Consider the following 20,517-nt stretch of genomic DNA (forward strand, 5'->3'; position numbering starts at 1 on the left):
CCTCGCGCCCAAGTGGGTGGGGCGGGGAGAGGGTGGGGGGTGGGCGGCCTTGCTACTCTTAGAGCCCCCCACCCACCGGGTTGGAGGTGGCGCTGCCAGTCCAACATCCAGCCATAAAGACAACGGGCCCTCCCTCGCCGTTTGCCTCCTGCCCCCTGGCTGCAACTGGCATTCCGAGAGCTACACTACTCCTGAGCTTGGAGGCTCTGTAGGGCAGCCTCCTGCAACATGCCCCCTTCCAGATGTTTCTGGACTCCAACTTCCATCAGCCCCAGCCGGAGTTCCCAATGCTCTCAGGAATGATGGGAGCTGGAGGCCCAAACCTCTGGATGGCTTGCTAGGCAGCTGTTCAGGTTACTATGGCAAATCCCTTGGAGAAAGGGAAAAAACAACCTTTTGAAGCTATTTAGGTCTAAGGCTATCACTGCATCTTGTTGCCATGGGTCCCATAAATTAATAAACCCGCGTTTATGTGGTGTTTTGGGTGCTGGTACAGGAGGAGACAGAGATGTGAATTGGATATTGTAAGAGGGAGGACTGTGTTTTGTGTTCAGACTTTCAGCTGTGTTCTGTGGCTGTAGCCAACTTTCAAAAAGGAGAGGGAAATGCAGCCTCTTTTTCCAAACTGCAGTGACTCCACCCCTTATCACCATCCACTGTTGAATTTCCTGCTAAAAGGCTACAGAAGGAATGGCCTTATTCGGTGGTTCCCAATCTTTTTTCCCCCATGGAAAATTGCTGAGGGTCTTTGCAGAGCACTTCATTGTTTTTTTTGCCCACTTGTAGCAGACGCTGCATGATTTTTTAATTGTATTTCATCACTTTTTTATTTCTTCTATATTGTAAGTTGTTATATTTCATAAGTCAAATTGTAATGCAGTAAAATACGAGATAAGAAATAAAAGAAGCAATTAGAATGCAATCAAGACTCAATATATTTAGTGTGATGGATGTGCTGTCTCCTGCCTCCCACCACAAATCAACAGACATGCCGTGGACCACCTGAATTAAGCTGCCTGGCCACTGGTGGTCCATGGACCATAGTTGGAAATGCTTGGCCTAACTAAAGTCACGTGTTGTCTATCTGCAACCAGGAGCTTGACAACTCTACCCCTCAGTTTTACAGTTCTGGGCCAGGAACAAAAACAAGGAGATCTATTGAGTCAGTTTTGGGAAATTGTACGTGGCTGGTGGACTGCAGTAAAGAAAACCTGATTGAGATATTTGCAAAGCATTTATAAGTGAAAAATGAAATGGTCAACATGTCACACAAATGTGAGCTTGATGGCCTATTTATTTTATCAAGAAAACAAATTATTTATGTGTACTTTAAAGATTAATATTGGATTAATATTTTAAGATACTCTCTCCGTCCCTTTTCTATTCTTCCATGAATCTGTTCTGCTTCACTTGTGACTTCTTGAAGGGATGCAGTCCCATCCACTATGTATCATTGATATTATCTGTCCTGGGCCATTGGAGTTCAGTGGGCCATACGTATGTATCTAGAAAATGTCTGTCTCGGGGTAATGTTAATTACAAAAAGCTTGCATACTGCAGGACTTGCGAACTTTGAGATAGGGGAGGAGAGTTTGTAGAGCAATCCTAACCATACAATGCTGGTGTGTGGTGTGTAAGTGTTAGGATGGTGCACAATCACCTCCCCATTGGTCTCTGTCAGCCAAGAAGAGCACCAGTGGCAGGGGGAAGCCCCAGCTCTGCTGAAGCAGGTGGTATGTTATCACGGTGAGTCATCAGTGGAAAGACATGAAAGTAGACATTTTGGAGATGGGTGCTGGATCTGCTGGGGCCTGATGCTTAGAACGAGCAACTAAAATAGTTGCTCTCATCCTCCTCTTTGGTTGGTAGGAGCTGACAGGACTCAGATGTACTGGAGGATCTGCTTGCTGCTTGCCTCCCTGGCCCCTCATTAGGATTGCTGTACTCAGCTTTAACAGTACAATTCTGTGCATGTCTGATGAGATGTAAGCCACCTTGGCTGTGAGTCTTGGAAGAACTGCTCTCTGCCTTGCAGGCCCTTTTCCACCTACCCTGGGTGGGCAGGGTCCTGACAGACTCCAGCTGCAAAAGCTGATTAGGGGTTTTTTTGTTGCGGCTGGGGTTGTTGCTGTTATCAATATTAATTTTTGTACCTTTTTATTAGATCTGGTTATGTTTTAATGTGGAAATTGTTCAGTTTGGCTGGGTACTTTTTGATGTGTGTTATTTATTGTTTATGACTATTTTTGTTATACAGTAGAACCTCAGATGTCGAATGTAATCAGATGTAGACCGTTCGACCTCCAAAACATTCAACAACTGAGGTGCAAAATTAAATTGAGAAATGCACTTCGGAAGCTGTTCAACTTCCGAGGTGCATTTGAAAATAGAAGCAATTACTTCCGGGTTTTGGGCATTTGAAAATTGAAACGTTCGGCTTCCGAGGTGCTCGAAAACCGAGGTTCCACTGTATTTGTAATTATGTAATTTTTTTCTCATATTGTAAGCCACCTTGAGCATGGTTTTATCTATGGGAAAAGGTAAAGGTAAAGGGACCCCTGACCATTAGGTCCAGTCATGACCGACTCTGGGGTTGCGGCGCTCATCTCGCTTTACTGGCCGAGGGAGCTGGCGTACAGCTTCCGGGTCATGTGGCCAGCAGGACTAAGCCGCTTCTGGCAAACCAGCGCAGCGTACGGAAACGCCGTTTACCTTCCCGCCGGAGCGGTACCTATTGATCTACCGTATTTTTCGCTCTATAAGATGCACCAGACCACAATACGCACCTAGTTTTTGGAGGAGGAAAACAAGAAAAAAAAATATTCTGAATCTCAGAAGCCAGAACAGCAAGAGGGATTGCTGCGCAGTGAAAGCAGCAATCCCTCTTGCTGTTCTGGCTTCTGGGATAGCTGCGCAGCCTGCATTGGCTCCATAAGACGCACACACATTTCCCCTTACTTTTTAGGAGGGAAAAACTGAATCTTATAGAGCAAAAAATACGGTACTTGCACTTTGACGTGCTTTCGAACTGCTAGGTTGGCAGGAGCAGGGACCGAGCAAAAGGAGCTCACCCCGTCGCGGGGATTCGAACCGCCGACCTTCTATGGGAAGGTGGCATACAAATAAAATGATGTACGTAAGCCCTGCTGAGTTCACTTGGACTTCTCCCATGTAAACTTGTATAAGATCTATATTATATGACATGGTATTATAGACTATTAAGAAGAAAATAAAATGCAATGCAAAGTACCTGTGAAAAATGAAGGTTTTGCCATTGGTTCTGTTAGCATAACTGCTAGTGGAGGGGAACAGGTCTTCTAGAATTTTTAACCTCCTGACATGATACATACCCACCCAGGGGCAGGATTGTGAATGATTGTGGCCACAGCCTGCTCCTTAGAGAAGCCAGCCTAAGATTGAGAAAACTTGAATAGTGCCCTGCATTACATTGCATACCCATCAGTATCAGCCTCATTCATCTTAACTGCAATAATATTATTTTACAAACCCAAGTATTATTTTTTTTAAAACGTTTGCTACGTTTAAAGTGTAGTTGCTTTGCAATCTTCTAAAGGCTCAATGATATCTGAATGTTGTGGGTTTCTGTTGTTGCTTCCAGAACGTTAAGCATATGTTACTAATTAGGGACAAACCTTGGTATAAAGGCTTTGTTTTCTGTAATAACCAAAGTGTGTGTGTGTATTCTGAACAATACAGTATCTCTACATGCATAACCTTACATGATCTATAGGGTTTCAATGAAGAAAAAAAAATATATGGATGGATATCATCCTCATATTTGTCATTCCAATATATCATAAACAGTGAACAATAACCAACATGCTGTTTAAAGCTTATTTCTACTTGCTGATTGAAAGAAGGGAATGAACTCTTTGGTTTCAACCCTCTTTTCTCTTAGGAGGCATGATTATGACAAAGTCCAAACATTGCTTGCATTCTTCAACACTTGCCTACGTCTTTAAATGTCATTACTTTATTTTTACAGTTTTACTGTAGTCTATTACTACAGTAATTCCTTTGTCTACTTAAGCATCTCCTGATCCAGTGACACCATTGTACTTTCATTGGGAGATAAAGATGTGAAGATTTGCACAGGGAATGGCCCTGTTATTTCTTTCTCTCCTACAAGTGAGAAAGCTCTAGAATCACAGCAGGATTCCCAGTTGCATGCATAGAGAATTATCTGCAATTAAACCTACCTTAAAGTGTATTGGATAATGACTAAAATATATTGATAGTACTGTATGGAAGACAATATCCAAGATGTAGGGACACATTCCACTGCACACATGTTTATTGGGCCAGGTTAGAAGGTTGATGCAAAATTGTTAATCTCTGAAATGTATTATTAGCACTGTATGTAAGTTTGTAGTCAAGTTGCTCAACACATAAGATAAGTCGTCTTAGGGAGACATCTCTTTCTAGCCCTTGCAGAGCATATATATCACACCCCAACTTCTCCTACTCAGTGCAGTGTAAGAGGTTGTGAAAGAAGCCAAATGGCCTGATCCTGTGCATATTTACTATGGAGTTAGTCTCACTGATTTTGTTGCAACTTACCTCTGAGTAACCATGAGTAGAATTGGGCTGTAAAAGTATTGTGGCATCTAGGAGACTTAATTTTATCATGAGTTATTGTACTTCAGCACAAACCATAGGCTTAAAGAAAAGTAAATCTTGCCAGTTTCTGTTGGCTTGCTGTATTATCAAAGGATTAAAAATAAATAAGAATTGTTGTCTTTTATTTTGCAATTCCCTTAGCGCCTGAAGAAAAGGAAGAAATTAAAGGGCAATATGAGAAGCTCATGGATGCTTATGGGTGCTTAGGAGAACTCCAGTTAAGATCTGGTAAGTACCTTAATGTCATTTTTAGAATAATAAGTTGAACAATGTGTCCTTCAATCCGACACAATGAAGTGAAACTATTCTTTGGTTAACCTTCAAGGACTAATTCTTTAAAATGAGTTGTGTGGTAATCATTGGATTTAAGGACAATTATTAAACAATGGCTTATTGCAGGGTTTCTCTTTTTTTAATAAAAAAACTTCGCATTTACTAATAATAGCTTCTGGTTTTAACTTGAAAACAGCTTCTGTTTCTTTTTACCAGATTTGTTGTGCTCCTTGTAGGCCTTGGGTAGCTGTCCCATGAAATGCAATCCTACATAAGGGCTTCTTCCTTAGTAAATATGTTTAAGATTACAGCCTCAGTGGGTGGGTACCAAGTCTTAATTGACTTACCTATCAGTAAATGTTTAGGATCATGAATAGGTTTGCCTGCTCCTATCCTCCATCTCCTGTCCTGCCTTTGGGTTTTGTTTTTTTAATCTGTTAGGGAAATGATGCTCAATAGGTGGAAGATCTCAAATTGCATTGCTACAGCCACAGAAAAATGATACCCTATGAGCCGCTCCCTGACAAGTAACTATAAAAGACAGATTTTTGGGTTGCTGCTTTTATTATGCATTGAGACTCAGGCAGAAATGCAGCAAGTGATCCCCTTTTTTCTGGCGTGGAGATACAGTGTTAGGGAAAGCTGCACTTGTTCCCTTTTTGGCTTGCACATATCTGTTAAAAGCACAGAGCTCCTGTCCATAAAAATACAGCAATTCTAAGGAAGTCAGCCTTTTCAGGCCAAGAATCAACAGCTCTACTGAATAGCACTTTCCCCTTTCTTTTTATTTTGAATGACTAGCTTTATTAACAGCAGTAGTTCATGGTTAACTAAGACTACAGCCCTGCAATTGACAATTTTCTCTGTTCTGGTGACCTTCTAATTTGGGTTTCCTGAACCTAGCATTTTCATCACAATGAGCATGGCTCCCTCCTTGGATTTCATGTTACAGCCATCTAATGTGGGCAAGGATAGACTGGTCTGCACTAGGAGATGCTGACTATCTCTTTAACAGCTTGGGGGCATTGAGAGAGCATATGTCACTGCCCCTCCCATCCTTTTCTCCAACCTCTTTTCCTGCTGACTGAAGGCAATGGTGTAGCCCTGTGACAAGACAAATGGAGCCAGGGAGGTGAGTGGCGTGGTAGTTGCTGCTTTGCATCTTGGTGCTTTGGGTATTTTAAAGGTGCAAGCATATCTCTGGAGAACCTGCTACAGCTAGAGTGAATGTGGTATCCAAAACTGCAAAATGTAAATGAAATAAATGGACTATAGCTTTGCCTCTTAGTTGGCTGGCGTATGGTTTTATGCACATAAAAGCATCTGAAGTATTTAAACAATTTGTGAGGGGGGGGTAGGATGGAGTGTGGGCAGCTGAGTGCAAGATCATATGAGCAAGAAGTCAACTTTCCAATGTCCAGTAACAAGGAATGTCAGGGGATGTGGTTATGCAAAACCAATAATAATAATAATCCAATAATTCTGTTCATATTTAATGAAGGGTTGTGAGAGCATGAAAGAGGCTGTGCCATAGACCAGAGGCTCAGCCATGGCCCGTCATAGCCCTTGAAATTCCCATAGTTGCCTTAGTACTTTGACAACGCATTAGTTACTTCTGAAATCAACCCATGATAGAAAAGGTTTTTGTGACTCCATAGGATTTGTTCAGATACTATCCAAACCATCCCACCCACCAATTTGTGGATTTCCTGACATATACATGGTGCCAGTTTCATTTCCATAATATGAATTTAAAAGAGTCTGCCTAGACACTTTGCTTCTTGCCGCAAGAAATGTTTGGCTGGCTGGAAGGGAGAGACAGTGTGGTCATTCGGCCCTTGAAACAAGTAGGCTCCCTAAGGAGGGTAGTACCGTATTTTTCGCACCATAGGGTGCACCGGACCATAGGGCGCACCTAGTTTTGGGAGGCGGAAAACAAGAAAAAATTATTCTGAACCCCAGAACCCAGAACAGCAAGAGGGATCTGGCTTCTGGGATACTGTGTGGCTGTTCTGGCTTCTGGGGTAACCGCACCAAGCCTCTTCAGGGCAGCGGGATGAAGGCTCCCCCTGCCCAAAGAGGCTGCGCAGGGCTAAAGCAGAAGCCAGGACAGACGCGTCGCTGAAGGGGCACTGCGCCTTCTCTCTCTCTGTGCAGCGCCCCTCCTTCATAGGAGAGGTGCTGCGCAGAGAGGGAGAAGGCGCAGCGCCCTTCACCGAAGCTGGAGAAGGAACAGAAGGAGACCCTTCTATTCCTCCTCCGGCTTTGCTGGACAGGCGCGTTGCGCAAGGGGCGCTGCGCCTTCTCTCTCTGCGCAGCGCCTCTCCTTCACAGGAGAGGTGCTGCGCAGAGAGGGAGAAGGCGCAGCACCCTTCAGCAAAGCTGGAGAAGGAACAGAAGAAGACCCTTCTGTTCCTCCTCCGGCTTCGCTGGACAGGCGCGTCGCTGCGAAGCGGGAGGAGGAACAGGAGACCCTTCTGTTCCTCCTCCGGCTTCGCTTGATAGGCGCGTTGCTCAAGGGGCGCTGCGCCTTCTCTCTCTCTCTGCACAGCGCCTCTCCTTCACAGGAGAGGCGCTGCGCAGAGAGGGAGAAGGCGCAGCGCCCTTCAGCGAAGCTGGAGAAGGAACAGAAGGAGACCCTTCTGTTCCTCCTCCGGCTTCCAGGACAGGCACGTTGCTGCGAAGCGGGAGGAGGAACAGAAGGAGACCCTTCTGTTCCTCCTCTGGCTTCGCTGGACAGGCGCGTCGCGGCGAAGCCAAGGAGCCTGCATTCGCTCCATAGGACGCACACATATTTCCCCTTCATTTTTGGAGGGGACAAAGTGCGTCCTATAGAGCGAAAAATACGGTAAGTCAGTAAGAGCATGAAAGATTTTTCCAGAATGCCTGATGATAAAGTTTATAGCGATAGCAGCAATAGCCTGAACCAGCTACTGGGCAGAAAACTCCATAAATCTTCTGAAATATGAATTAGTCACCGTGGGGAGACAAGACTGGTTTAAATCCAAACATTTGGCTTAGCTGGCTTATAAAACAGACAAAAAAGGAAGCATGACTGTTCTGACTAGCTATTCAGACAGTAAGCAGAATAGCTAATCACACTGGTTTTTCAGTCTCACTTTTTGGCACTAAAGACCTTCTGGGGTTTTAGTAGGAAATTCTTCCTTTTTGTCATACTGCAGAACTTGTGTGTGAATACTTTGTCTTAGTTCTTTGTCTGTGTTAGGCTTTCAAAATTGATAGGCTACAAACCCAACCATTTCCCATGCAAGACACTTGCACTATAAGGCTGGTGGGTTTTGCACATAGCATGACAGTGTAGGAGACATGTACAGCATTAAATGTAAGATGTTCCAAATGTTTTGAAATGCGTTAGATGATTTTTTTTAATTAGTTGGGAAGTTTTTTAGGTGGTTTTAAAATTGTTTTTAAAAGTTGCAGATATGTTTTTATTTCATTTTAAACTGTATTATTTTAACTTCTTGATGTTTGTTGCCCTGGGCTCATTTGGGAGGAAGGGTGGGATAGAAATTTCATAAATGATTGCATAAATAACAAGAAGGTGGCATCCGAATAGCATTATTAGTGTGTAGATTTGTAAGATTCATGGTCAAATTGCATAGAAACACAGATTATGTGAGCAGCATTCACTTAACACACCCCATCAATGGAAACCCTCCGCAAAGATTTCCACTTGTGCAATGGGGTTTCTCCCTGTGTGCTCCCTGTGCCCCCTCCCAAAATGACTGTGGGGGGATCAGGAGAAGCCCAACAGCAGCACACAGAGGGAGTGCTGGGTTTTTTTGTTTACTGCTGTGCTGCTTATTGACTGATTGTATTATTTTATTGTATTTTGCCTGCATTGTACTCTCTTTTGGGATTATTTGATAAAGAATAACAAGTTTTATGATAAAATAAACTGTTGTAAGCCGCCTTGAACATTTTTTTAACTTTGGAAAGGTGGCATGCAAACAGGATAATAACATCATAAGATCTACCAGCATTTAATTCAATCTTCTGACCACTCCACATGTTAATGAGCAAGGTGGTCTGAATTAGTGTAAGACAGCTTCCTATATTGCACGTGGCAAAACACTAGGCTCTCAGCATTCGTACCAAGCACGGCCAGTCCAGATGTTTCATGCAGCAGACCAGCATTCAGGGCCCATGAGGCTTACTGCTGTTTGGTTTAGAGCCTGAAGAGGGTTCTGAGGCCAGCATATTCTCAATACGTAGGAGAACATTCAGAGGGTCCTTGCGCCTAAGGTTTCCATGGTGATGAAGGGCTTTGGGAAGACAGGGTTAACTAATCCTTTGGGCTGTGTGTCATACCAGGGGTCTCAAGAATAATGCAGAACTTTGTGATGAGGGAGAAGGTTATTACCTTTATTTTTCATTGTACCTCCCCATGAGGTAGCCTCGTACCCTGAAAAATTGTTCAAGGAAGTTAGCTACAGTCAGGATGAAAATAATATATAAAACTAGTTCACTCATCCTGTTGAACAGCATGCGCTTTGTTCTTCTCCCCCTCATGTACAGGTCTGCTTAAATGGGGCCCATTCGGCACATATTCCTCTGTGACCTTCTTGAGTATCCCTATGTTGAAAACTCTCCAGGGCAACTAAAGTTGCTTTGGAGATTATGATTGTGACGATGCACAATCGGGAGCGTAATTTAAAGTTCCTGTTGTGCATTGGCAGCTGTGTGTTACATATTACCGGTACATATTACAGCTGATGTTACATATGACTTCAAGGATGGGGTAGGTGGGTGTGGTTAGAGAAAAACAGCTAAATTTGAACCCCTCACAGGCCACGTTTCGCCCACTGGCATGCAGCCCCTGGAAGGTTGCCCATGAGAGAATGTGGCCCCTGGGCTGATGAAGGTTTTCCATCCCTGTCCCGGGGGCTGCTCCTTCCTTATTGCTGTAATACATATGTTTTCTCTGCCTTTGTCGCAAGCTAGTTTTTAAATGTTACTCTAACTTCAAATACTCTTAAGGAGAAATTTATATAATGAGCAGAAACAACAGTTCATTTTGGTTTGGATTTTTAAAAAAAATACAGGAAGCTTTTCTTGGTTATTGAAACAGTCAGCAATGCAAATTTGAAGGTGCTAAGCACAGCTGGAATTATGACATAAATATTCAAAATGAGCTATCCAGTGGGGAATAAACTGTGGGTTTACTTGCTGGACTTAAATTTGCATATCCAACCTTTCTTGTGGAAGCTCCTTTCTTTTTTTTTTTTTGCTTTTGAAGCTATGGCTGAATGACAACAGACCTCTTATTTTCTATTTAGTGCCTCATCAAAAGAAGAATAGGCATTCTTCTTTTACTACAAGATAACCAGCAGTTAGTGTTGGACTACAGCTTCCATAATTCCTGCCCATTGTCTGTGCTGGCTGGAGCTGATTAGAGTTGGGAGTCTATCAACATCTGGACTACCTTTGTTTTCTATATGTCTTAAATAATGCATCCCGTTACAAGACATTTTTCTGATTGACCCTTAGCATCCTTTATGAGCATTTCCCTTGAGAGGCCTTTCACATTTATTATCAAGCAAGTGGCAAAATATCTGAATGTTGTCATGCCTCTTAGACCAGCTATGTTGGTTAGTTTTTTGCTTGTTATTTTTTTATAAAACGTTTTATTTAGCTATGAAATTGTATTTTAGACATAGCATTGTGATTGACTGACCCACAGACTCACTGTTAGGAGCAGAACTGACTTGAACCAAAGCTTAAGTACCTAATAGAGGAGCTCACAGATTGACTTTTATGAGCTTGCCGCTTGAAACAGCAGTCGTGGATGTCTCCTGAGAGTGGATTCAGTCACAAATAAGTGCTCTTGCTTGTCATTCCATGTGGCCAACTTGTTAAGAGCAATGTTTCTCCTGCCATATATTTTCAGATATTATGATGGATGCTGTGGAGGGAATGAGTACCTTTTTCACAAAGTACTCCTTTCCTGCCCCAGATGTTCCCCAGCTTGGGGGCGGGCAGCTGATGAGATCATGCCCTTAGACTAGATTTTCTCCTTGTACAGCAATGAGGATGGCTGAGTTGGCAGTTAATGCAATATTTCTGTTCACACTTGTATGTTCTATGTGAGAAATGTTTTCCTTTCACAAATTTATACATTTAATCATGCCAACATAGGTTTCTGCCATACCTACAATTAGTCCCAGACCAATGAATTTAATCTGGTATCAACTTGACATTGTCACCTTCTGAAACAAAAAAACAACAACCAAACAAAACATATTTATGAGATACAGTGGTACCTCGGGTTCAGAACTTAATTCGTTCTGGAGGTCCGTTCTTAACCTGAAACTGTTCTTAACCTGAGGTACCACTTTAGCTAATGGGGCCTCCTGCTTCCTCCGCATAATTTCTGTTCTCATCCTGAAGCAAAGTTCTTAACCTGAGGTACTATTTATGGGTTAGCAGAGTCTGTAACCTGAAGCATATGTAACCTAAAGCGTCTGTAACCCGAGGTACCACTGTATTGACAGGCTGCCTTTACAGAAAAGGTCTAGAATGGAATAAGCATTTGTATTCCCATGTAATTCTAATGTGCCTGTCATTTTCTAGGCAACACCACCCTGCATTTTCTGGTCCTTGTGACAGGCTGTGCATCAGTGGGGAAAATACTTGATGCTGAAGTTTACAGAATCACGACAACAGAATTCTGTCCTCTTCAGGAAGAAACTAAGGAGGAAGATCGTGTTTCTGCCTTGAAGAAAATTCTTAATTCTGGGGTGTTTTATTTTTCTTGGCCAAATGCAGGGTCAAACTTTGATATCACTGTCCGAGCCCAAAAACAGGGCGATAACAACTATGGAACTGCAAACTCATTCTTCTGGTAAGTGCAATATGTTACATCCTATATTTGGTAAGTCCTTAGCTAATATGTCCTTGACTTCAAATCCATGTGGATTTCTGCTTCATGAAGGACTGGAATCTTTTTGGGATCTTCTAAAGCATAGCAATAAATGCATTGCTATTATACCTAGAGAGTGTCCTTTTGTGGAAGGAAAAATGTCATATTTCTAAATATAATATATATGGGAATAATTCCCACTAAACATAGTGAAACTTATATTGGATTGGATTGCCAATGTATACAAGGCTTCAAGAGCTGGTTCACACATAGCTCAGGTGTGCTGGGTTGTTAAATTTATTATTGCATTTACATCCCACTTTTTTCTCCAGGGAGCTCACGGTGTTGTAGATGTTTCTTCCCCCTCATCATTTAATCCCCATTACAACCCTATGAGGAAAGTTAGACCAAGAGGCAATGACTGGCCCAAGGCCACCAAGTGAACTTCATGGCCGAGTGGGGATTTCAAACCAGTTCTCCCAGGTCCTAATCCAACATGTTAATCACTACACCACATTGACTCTGTAAGCAGCAGGGCACAATAGTGAATTGCAGGCTCACATGCTTCCCCTCCCCTTGGTGAATGGAATCTTTCATGTGAATCAGAGTTTGTGAGCCTGAGATTTGCCCTTGGGCCCTGCTGTGTATGTGAACCAATCCTGGATGCCTAAATATTTGTGAAGCAACCATTTCTGAGTGTTTGCACCTCACTTTAAGCAAATCCTGAGTACCTGCAACTTGTATAGTGTGCAAATTTAATTTTTTTTTTTTGTTAAATAGAGAAGATCAATACATTTTATTTTCAACATTTTAAATAATAAATGGCAACTTCTGCATAATGTATTCAGTGATAATGATACCAAGCAAAATGAAAGTTAGCATCTGCTTCTGTGCATGACGCTCCTCTTGCAGCCCATTGAAGGTAAATGCAAAGCCCAGTGAAAAATAATTGAATTGGGATGATGGGGGAGGCCTATGTCAATGTAAGCCTGCATGAGTTATTTATCTAATTAAGTTTTAAATGCCCTGGCACCAAGCTATCTTGGCCAAAGTTTTGTTGTTGTTGTACATGTACTGTAGATGATACTGCAGTTCTGAACTTGTTAAAGGCTTTCGGGATACTTAGCTCTTATTTTTCTTGACGAGTTTTGCTTGACACATAGTCACAAAGCGAAGGTGGGCAACAGATCGAGTGAACATTCTCCTGGGTACTAGTCATGACAGCTGAATGCACCATCATAATTACTGCTGTATATGGCACTCTCCATGTGGCCTTCAGGGTTCCATTATGCCAATAAGAGCATCAGGACAGCTCTGCTGCATCAGACCAAAGAGCTATCACATCCAGCATCGCATTCTCACATTGGACAACCAAATGCCAATGGGAAGCCTGCAATGAAACCATGAACCCAATAGCACTCTCCCATTTGTGATCCCCAGCAGCTGGGTTCAGAGGTGTACCGATGCTGGTGTTTCCATGACCCACTTCTGGGCTTCTCTGAGACCCAGCAGGACTGCTGTGGGAAGCAGGATCCTGGGCAAGATGGCTATTTGGTCTGACCCAGCGTTTCCCAATCTGCTTTTTTTAAAAAAATAATATTTATTGCTTTTAAACCTTACAAAAAAGAAGAAAAAGAGAAGAAAAAAAGAGGAAAAAAATAAAGAAAAAAAACGAAAGAAAATGCAATACAATACAATATATAAACAATACACAACATTAACACATTAGGCTAAATAAAACAAAGCAACAACAATTTAAAAACATACATCATACCATTTCAATGCCCTATCTTTCATTCCCTCGTTTCATCGACCTTCTCTCACCTCCCTTTTTGTATTCCACTTCTATTAATTATTTCAGCAATTCCTTTCCATCTTTCACTATTTTCTGTCATATAATTTTCTTAACTTATTTTAACCTTATTTTCCATTAATACTATAATACTTATTTGTGCTTAACTCCTTATAACATTTCTACTAAAGCCATGTAATTTCATTCCAACATTTTTCTAACACTCATTAATTTTGCAATATTTCTATAAATAAACTTTAAACTTTTTCCAATCTTCTTCCACCGTCTCTTCTCCCTGGTCTCGGATTCTGCCAGTCCTTTCCGTCAATTCCATATAGTCCATCAACCTGGTGATCTTCTGTCCGAGGCTCTTAACTCTTTTCCAAGTCCCTTCTGCGGATCTTCTTCATATTTATACATGCACTTTACTTTGTCTTCTGCTGATCTTGTTCTTAATTTCCTTCCTTTGATGCTGAAGAGTAGGTCTCGGGGAAGCTCCAACTTAGCAATGTTTTTATTCCTTCTCGGCAGTTCAGCCAAATCTCCATAGTTAAAACTGAAATCCAAAAGGTATTTCAGGACGTGTTTCAAAATCCATCCAAATCTGAAGGTCCCCACAACTCCAATCTCCTCCTGACCCAAGTCCAGGTCCCAAATGTCAATACATCCCTGCATGGGGGGATCTATCCAACTTTCCTTCTCCAGTCTAAGCAAGGCTCCAATCTTCAACATCTGACTTTCTCTAAATTCAGTCATGGAAGGCAGCAACTTATATTCATCAAATTGCCTCTGTGAGGCTGGAGCTCTCTCCTTTTCCACTTGTATTACTTTAGGTTCCACAACAACAACTTTCTCCCTCGCCTTCTCCACAATTTGCCGTGTCAAAGTAGATTCCTGTATCGATTCCTGAGTAGTTTCTGTATATATATTCACTTTTTGTCCCAAATTAATCACTTTTTGTCCCAAATTAATCACTTTTTGTCCCAAATTATCAATTTTGATAGTCATCACATCCGTCTTCTTATGGAGCTGTTCCAATGAGTCACTTATCTTGCATAATGCAATCACTAAGGCTTCTTCTGTCGACATTCTTACCGATCCAGGGTCAATCCCTGGTTCTCACGATTTTTTATCTTGCAGCTGGAGATTCCCCCAGCTCAACTCTTGTAACAGTTTCAAAGGCTCCCTCTAGAGGGAAACAATTTCTATTTGTATCAGTCCTTTTAAACACGGTTGTATCAGTCCTTTTAAACACGGTTCAAGCAATAAAAACAGTTTCAATTTTCAGTTACTTTTACTCCTTTTTAAGCGCAGAAGGAAACAATGGAAACAATGTATTTCTCTTATTTAACTATCTGTCAATATACGTTTTGTTCACAGTCAATGAACTTTTCCAAAACGTCAAACTTGCTAGCAGCCCGTTTCCAGGTTCAGAGCGGTGGTAATTTAACTTTCTTCACTCTCTCTCCTGCAGGCTTGCTCGGTCCAAAATTTCCCCCCTCTTCTCCTGCCTCCAAGGGGGGTTTACTGATTTTAGCCGATGGAAGTTTAACCCTTTACAAAGGACTTTCCAAGACTTTAGCTTGCAGCCTCTTTGCTTCAGTCTATTTACAAAAGGGGAAGGTGGACTTCCTGTTTAGAACCTCCCCGTTTCGATGCCAAATTAAGACGTTTAAAAATCCAATTTTCCGTTCTACTCACGGGTAGTTGTTTTAAGATCAAATTGTCCACAGGAAAAAGTCAGTGCTCTCCGGCAACAGCAATGCGGCTTCACTCCGTGAAAAAAGCAGTCGATTCAAAGCACCGCGCCACTCACCCCACGTCGCTCCAGATCCCTGAAACCGGGTTTCCCTGCGAGTAGGGGAGGCGCAAAAGGTGCTAGCCGAATCCCACGTTCACAGGCTTCTCCCGCCTGTGATTTTTAGTGGGTCCCCGCCTTCGCCGTGGCGGCCAGACCCTAGTTTCCACGAAGCAAATTCCTTCCGATCAGAGGAAGTCAGCCATTGCTGGAGGCGCCAACCCGGAAGTCGTCCCAGCGTTTCCCAATCTGGTGCTCTCTAAATGTTTCGGACTGCAACTCCCATCATCCCATGCTTTTGGACATGCTGGCTGGTGCTGAGTTGAGTCCAAAACACCTGGAGGGTACAAGGGTGGGGAAGTCCAGTCTGTTCCATCAGGGCTCATCTAATCAATTTTGGCATGTTGATTAATAGACCTAAATATATTCAAAACAGATTTTGTGTAAATTTTTTTGACTCAGTTCTCCTAAATGCATTTGACACAATTTGGCCAAAAGTCCCGCTGGTTTAAATGGGAGAGATTTAAGTTATATACTTAACTGAAATCAGTGGGACTTTTTAAAAGCATGCAACTTTTACCTGGATCGTGCCCACTATCTGCATCATGTGGTGGCATTTTGGGATGCAAATGGCTTGCAAGAGTGATATCAGTACAGAATATACTTTCACAGAAAACTGCTGACTTCATTCAAAGGAAATTGTTTTTAATGAATTAGTCTGACTGAGTAATAAGTAGCTTCTAAACAAATATATATATTCATATTGCCAGACAAATAGTATGGAATATTAAACATAGTCAGATGCAGAAGTGACTACATTGCCTTTACTGGTTATATTTCCTTTCAGTAGTGCTGGGAAATCCAACAATAGCTGTAGACTTTTTGAGTGGTATCTAATGGTAGCTTTGTCTTAGCAAAATGTACTTCTGTTCCTGGCAAGGCAAGGCACCCAATTTTCACTGCCTTCCCTACTGCTGTGTCCCATTCTATTCTGGAGGATTACATGATCCCAAGGAGCAGCTTTTAGGGAAATTTAAGCGTGTTAGAGAGGTTGGCAAAAATTGGGTGCATCCATTAAGGCAAAACCACAACTGAATACAGCCCAAAGTTTTTTAATATTTATGATCCTGGAAAATTACATATATTAATATAGTAATTGTAAGCCCAGGGCATGGGGAGATTCTGCCTGATTACAACAGTAAAAACAGGATCTTTCAAGGCCAAAATATCTGATGGGCTGAATTCAGCTTGGTTGGTCACAAGTTATGCAACTTTACCACACAATGTGGTAAAGTTGCACTACATTTATTTTTTTCAGATTTGATTGCAAGCAAGGATTTCATAACTAAAAACTATTGAACCTGCGCTGCAGTTTTTCAGGTCACAACCTGAACTGTGAAATCCTCCTGTTAAAATGTCTGTGGTTCTGTGAGTTGCTACCTTAACAGAATATTTCCCAAGGTTTATCTTCACTGTAATATTGGCGTTCTGGTAAGAAACAAGCAAGACTGGAATCCTTCCAGTGCCTTGTAGCTTGAACTCAAATAAATTATAAAACCTTACCAAGGGATAATACTTTAAAGTTAGCTTTGTTAATAATATATAGTGCACCTAGTGAGTGATTATTATTGAATCTTGCAGGAACCAGCTACTGCATGTCCCCTTTAAACACTACCAGGTGAATTGCTCTGATTGGCTGTTAAAAGTGATCTGTGGTGTGGTGGACATTCGCACTCTGTACGCTTCTCACAAGAAGGCAAAGGCCTGTCTCATCTCCCGGATCAGCTGTGAGAGAGCTGGTGCCCGGTTTCACATACGAGGAGTCAATGATGATGGCCACGTTTCTAACTTTGCTGAGACGGAGCAGGTAAGGGCTGGATCCCATGTCTCTAAATAATTGATTGCATTTACACAAAGTGGGGTGGCAGTTGAGGGATCAGGATGACATCTTTCACAGTGACAAGTGACATGAGAGAAGCTAGCAAGCGCTTTTCAGAAGTAGTGTCTAACCGCCCACGGTATATTCATTAACTCTGCTTTTTTCCTTTTTGTTCATTACACATGTCTACAGAAGAATACACCCACTCCATTCCCTCCTCTTCAATTCGTTTGGCTTGGAGTTTGCATTCCCCCCCCCCCCACATTTGATTTACAGTTGAGAGCTTGTGTATTCTGCGGTTGGGGGGTGGGAGTGTGATTTTTCAGTACATTAAAAAAAATCCCTGAGTGGGGAAGAATAGAAGCAAAATAAATTCTTCTTGTTCATTATCACACACTTTCCCCATAAGGATTGTGGACTGGACTAGGTTCTAATCAGAGATTCTTTCCTGAAGCTTTAATAGTCCATACCAAACATCTCATGCACAGGCAAAGGGAAATGTGAGTTTATTTGTGTTCACAAGGACACTAACACCAACCCACTCGAAAATGTAAAGTGTATTTTATGACATATTTTAACCATTTTCCTATGGTATCGTAAAAGGCAATTTATTTTTTAATTATGGTGCAGGGTTTGATTTTGAAATGATCATATATTGCTTTTGTGTCAATCTCTTCTCCGTTATCCTTTCTTCTGCTTTAAAACAAAAATAAATCATGAATTCCTGTCATCAAGAGTGTAATGTTTGTCACCATGATACCGTAACTACCAGGCAGGTGGTTCAACTAACCCTTTTTCCTGTGACTGGATCCCTGCATTCTTCAGTGACAGCACAGTGCAAGAGGGCAAAAGTATAAGCCTATCTTTAGTCACACCCCTGAGCATTGGGGGTTAGCATTCTGGCTAAGAAGTATTGATGGCCCTGCCTTCTATACATATATCTAATTCTTTGGCAGCATTATTTCCTCTTACAGCTAAAGAAGGAATTATCATCAGCACCACCATCATTATAATCTGTCTCATTAAGCTAATGATTTGAAATATTTTGCTGTTGGGGCCTTGTTTTTGCAGTGTAACTGAGAGGCCTATTTTGCACATAATAATACTAAACCATGTTTTAACAGTATATGCATGAGCAGTAGCAAACCTCTTCTTTTCTTCCCTCCTCTGGCGTGGCCATGAGGAGAGGATTAGAAACAGACACTTCCTGTTTAGACTAACTAGAGATTTTCATTGCATCCAAACTGGGGTAGTGTGTCAGGGAGGACAGATCTCTAGTTAGCTTATACTTAAGCTCTGCCCAAATGTTCCTTTTGGTATCTAGCTATTGAGATACCATCTGCATAAGAAATGATGCTGTGGTATGCAATGTGCTAGAAGATGGATAGTTGTTTCGGGGGGGGGGGGTAAGTAAGAGAAAATGCACTGTTGGGGAACTCTGGCAAGGGGTAGTGTTTGCTGATCCGGGATTGAAATGCTACTCACTAAAAATGAAGCTGTCGAGTGATGTTCATGCACCTACTGTCTTAAAGAGGAAAACTGTGAAGGATAATGGACATTTCCTTAGCATCGTTATGGAAACTGAAGAATTATAATAGAATTTGTAGAGTTGGAGGGGACCATGAGGGTCATCTAGTCCCAGCCCCTGCAATGCAGGAATCTTTTGCCCAACGTGAGGCTCGAACCCACAACCTTGAGATCCAAATGGCACCTATGTTTGTTGGACTTGTGGCCTATGAAAAGCCTTTCAACAAACAATGCAAGAAAGCAAAACAGAAAGGACTGGCAGCACCATACCATTTTATTTCTAATGGCTAAGAAATACATTCTTTTGTGAGGAATGTCTTTCTTGTTATGATGGATGAGGAGCTAACATGTCGTTTTGTATGTCTCTCTACTCAAAAGGACAGGTGATAACTTTAATCACAACGTGCTGATTTTATAGACCTTACTGGCATCATAAACAACTTTTTATTCAAATGCTTGCATATAAAAGGCAAACTGTACCTATATTCATACAACACACTTAATCATTTTGCAAAAGGGAAAAAGAGCGCATGGAATCTTGTTCTACTAGTGCCTGACTTATGGGTTGCAGGCTGCATGTACATTGCAGTAGCTTTTCTAATTTTCCAGACAGTTTTAGTTATTTATTATTCCCTACATTTGTATCCCACCTTTTGTCCCAGGAGCTCAAGGTGACATACATGGTTCTTTCCCCTCCCCATTTTATCCTTGCAACAACCCTGTGAGGTAGGCTGGGCTGAGACATTGCGGCTCCCCCAAGGTCACCCAGTGAGCTTCATGCCCGAGTGCAGATTCAGTCCCTGGTCTCTCTGGTCCCTGGTCCAACACTCTAACCTCTACACCTGCCTGGCTCTCAGCCTTGATAATGTTATGGGGATCTCGGCATTATTATTTTCTCTCTTTTTTAGTTATGTAGCGAACATGATTTCTTCTGTGCATGCTAATGATCAAATAAGACAAGTCAAATAAAAACACTGTTTATATGATGCTAAGATAATTTGAGGCCTGGAGCAGAGTAGGAGGAAGGGAGCTGACAATGATTTTCAGCGTTAAGGCTCCTGTTGCCTGGGATACAGTGACTGAAATATAGCTTGCATACTGTCGGGTATCACTATTGTCACATTGCAAGAACACCTGCACTTCTCTTCAGGGGTTAAAAATTGTATAGAAGCGTTGGATTTCTGCAAGGGATTTCTCATGTTCATTGTCCAACTCGCCATTGTATCAGCCTTGAAGGCTAAGCAGCCTCATGAAGGATAAGGCTGTTGGCAGCTATCAGTTGCATTTTTCTCCCTCTCTCATAATAGTTGAAGCCAAGGCCATGCAAAGAAGCTCAATGTTGGACAATTGAGGACAGACCAAAAGGATTAGCAATTGTTTGCTGAAGCTTGAGAATGATTGCCAAGCAGGGATGGAGAATCATTTCCAGTTTGCGGTGGGTGGCGGGCTGGATGCTGCAGTGACCTGTCCCCTGTGGACCATTCACCTGTCATTTGTCTGATGTCACCATGACATCACCTGAAGCATTTTCCTTTGCCCACATGGTTTGAAATCAAATCATGTGGGGAAAGGCATACTGTTTTCAAGCTCTGCCAATCAGCTTATTGGCAGAGCCTACAAAACTCTGTACCTTTGCAAACACTGACACTTCACAGACACACTTGCAAGGGCACAAGGCTTTGCAATCAGCATAGAGCTGCATCTTAACCTGCTCCACACCTGAT

At 42.1% G+C, this 20,517-nt stretch overlaps 1 protein-coding gene across 4 annotated transcripts in view; it reads left to right on the forward strand.

Annotated features, from left to right (window-relative positions):
- SYNJ2 (synaptojanin 2) overlaps nt 1-20,517 on the forward strand; it is a 53,741-nt gene that overhangs the window by 1,103 nt on the left and 32,121 nt on the right. For 3 of the 4 annotated variants that reach the window (XR_014546158.1, XM_083605796.1, XM_083605795.1), the window contains exons 2-4: nt 4,783-4,869; nt 11,509-11,779; nt 17,029-17,254. Coding sequence is in view for 3 of the 4 variants with exons in the window: in XM_083605796.1 (XP_083461922.1) it covers nt 4,783-4,869; nt 11,509-11,779; nt 17,029-17,254 (584 nt within the window). In the remaining variant the exon portion in view is untranslated. Of the gene's footprint in view, nt 1-1,479; nt 1,498-4,782; nt 4,870-11,508; nt 11,780-17,028; nt 17,255-20,517 lie in introns of those variants that run through there. The other variant, XM_083605797.1, reaches the window with a different exon arrangement.

Source organism: Podarcis filfolensis (genome assembly GCF_964270895.1).
Source record: "Podarcis filfolensis genome assembly, chromosome: 3".
Classification (NCBI taxonomy): Eukaryota; Metazoa; Chordata; class Lepidosauria; order Squamata; family Lacertidae; genus Podarcis; species Podarcis filfolensis.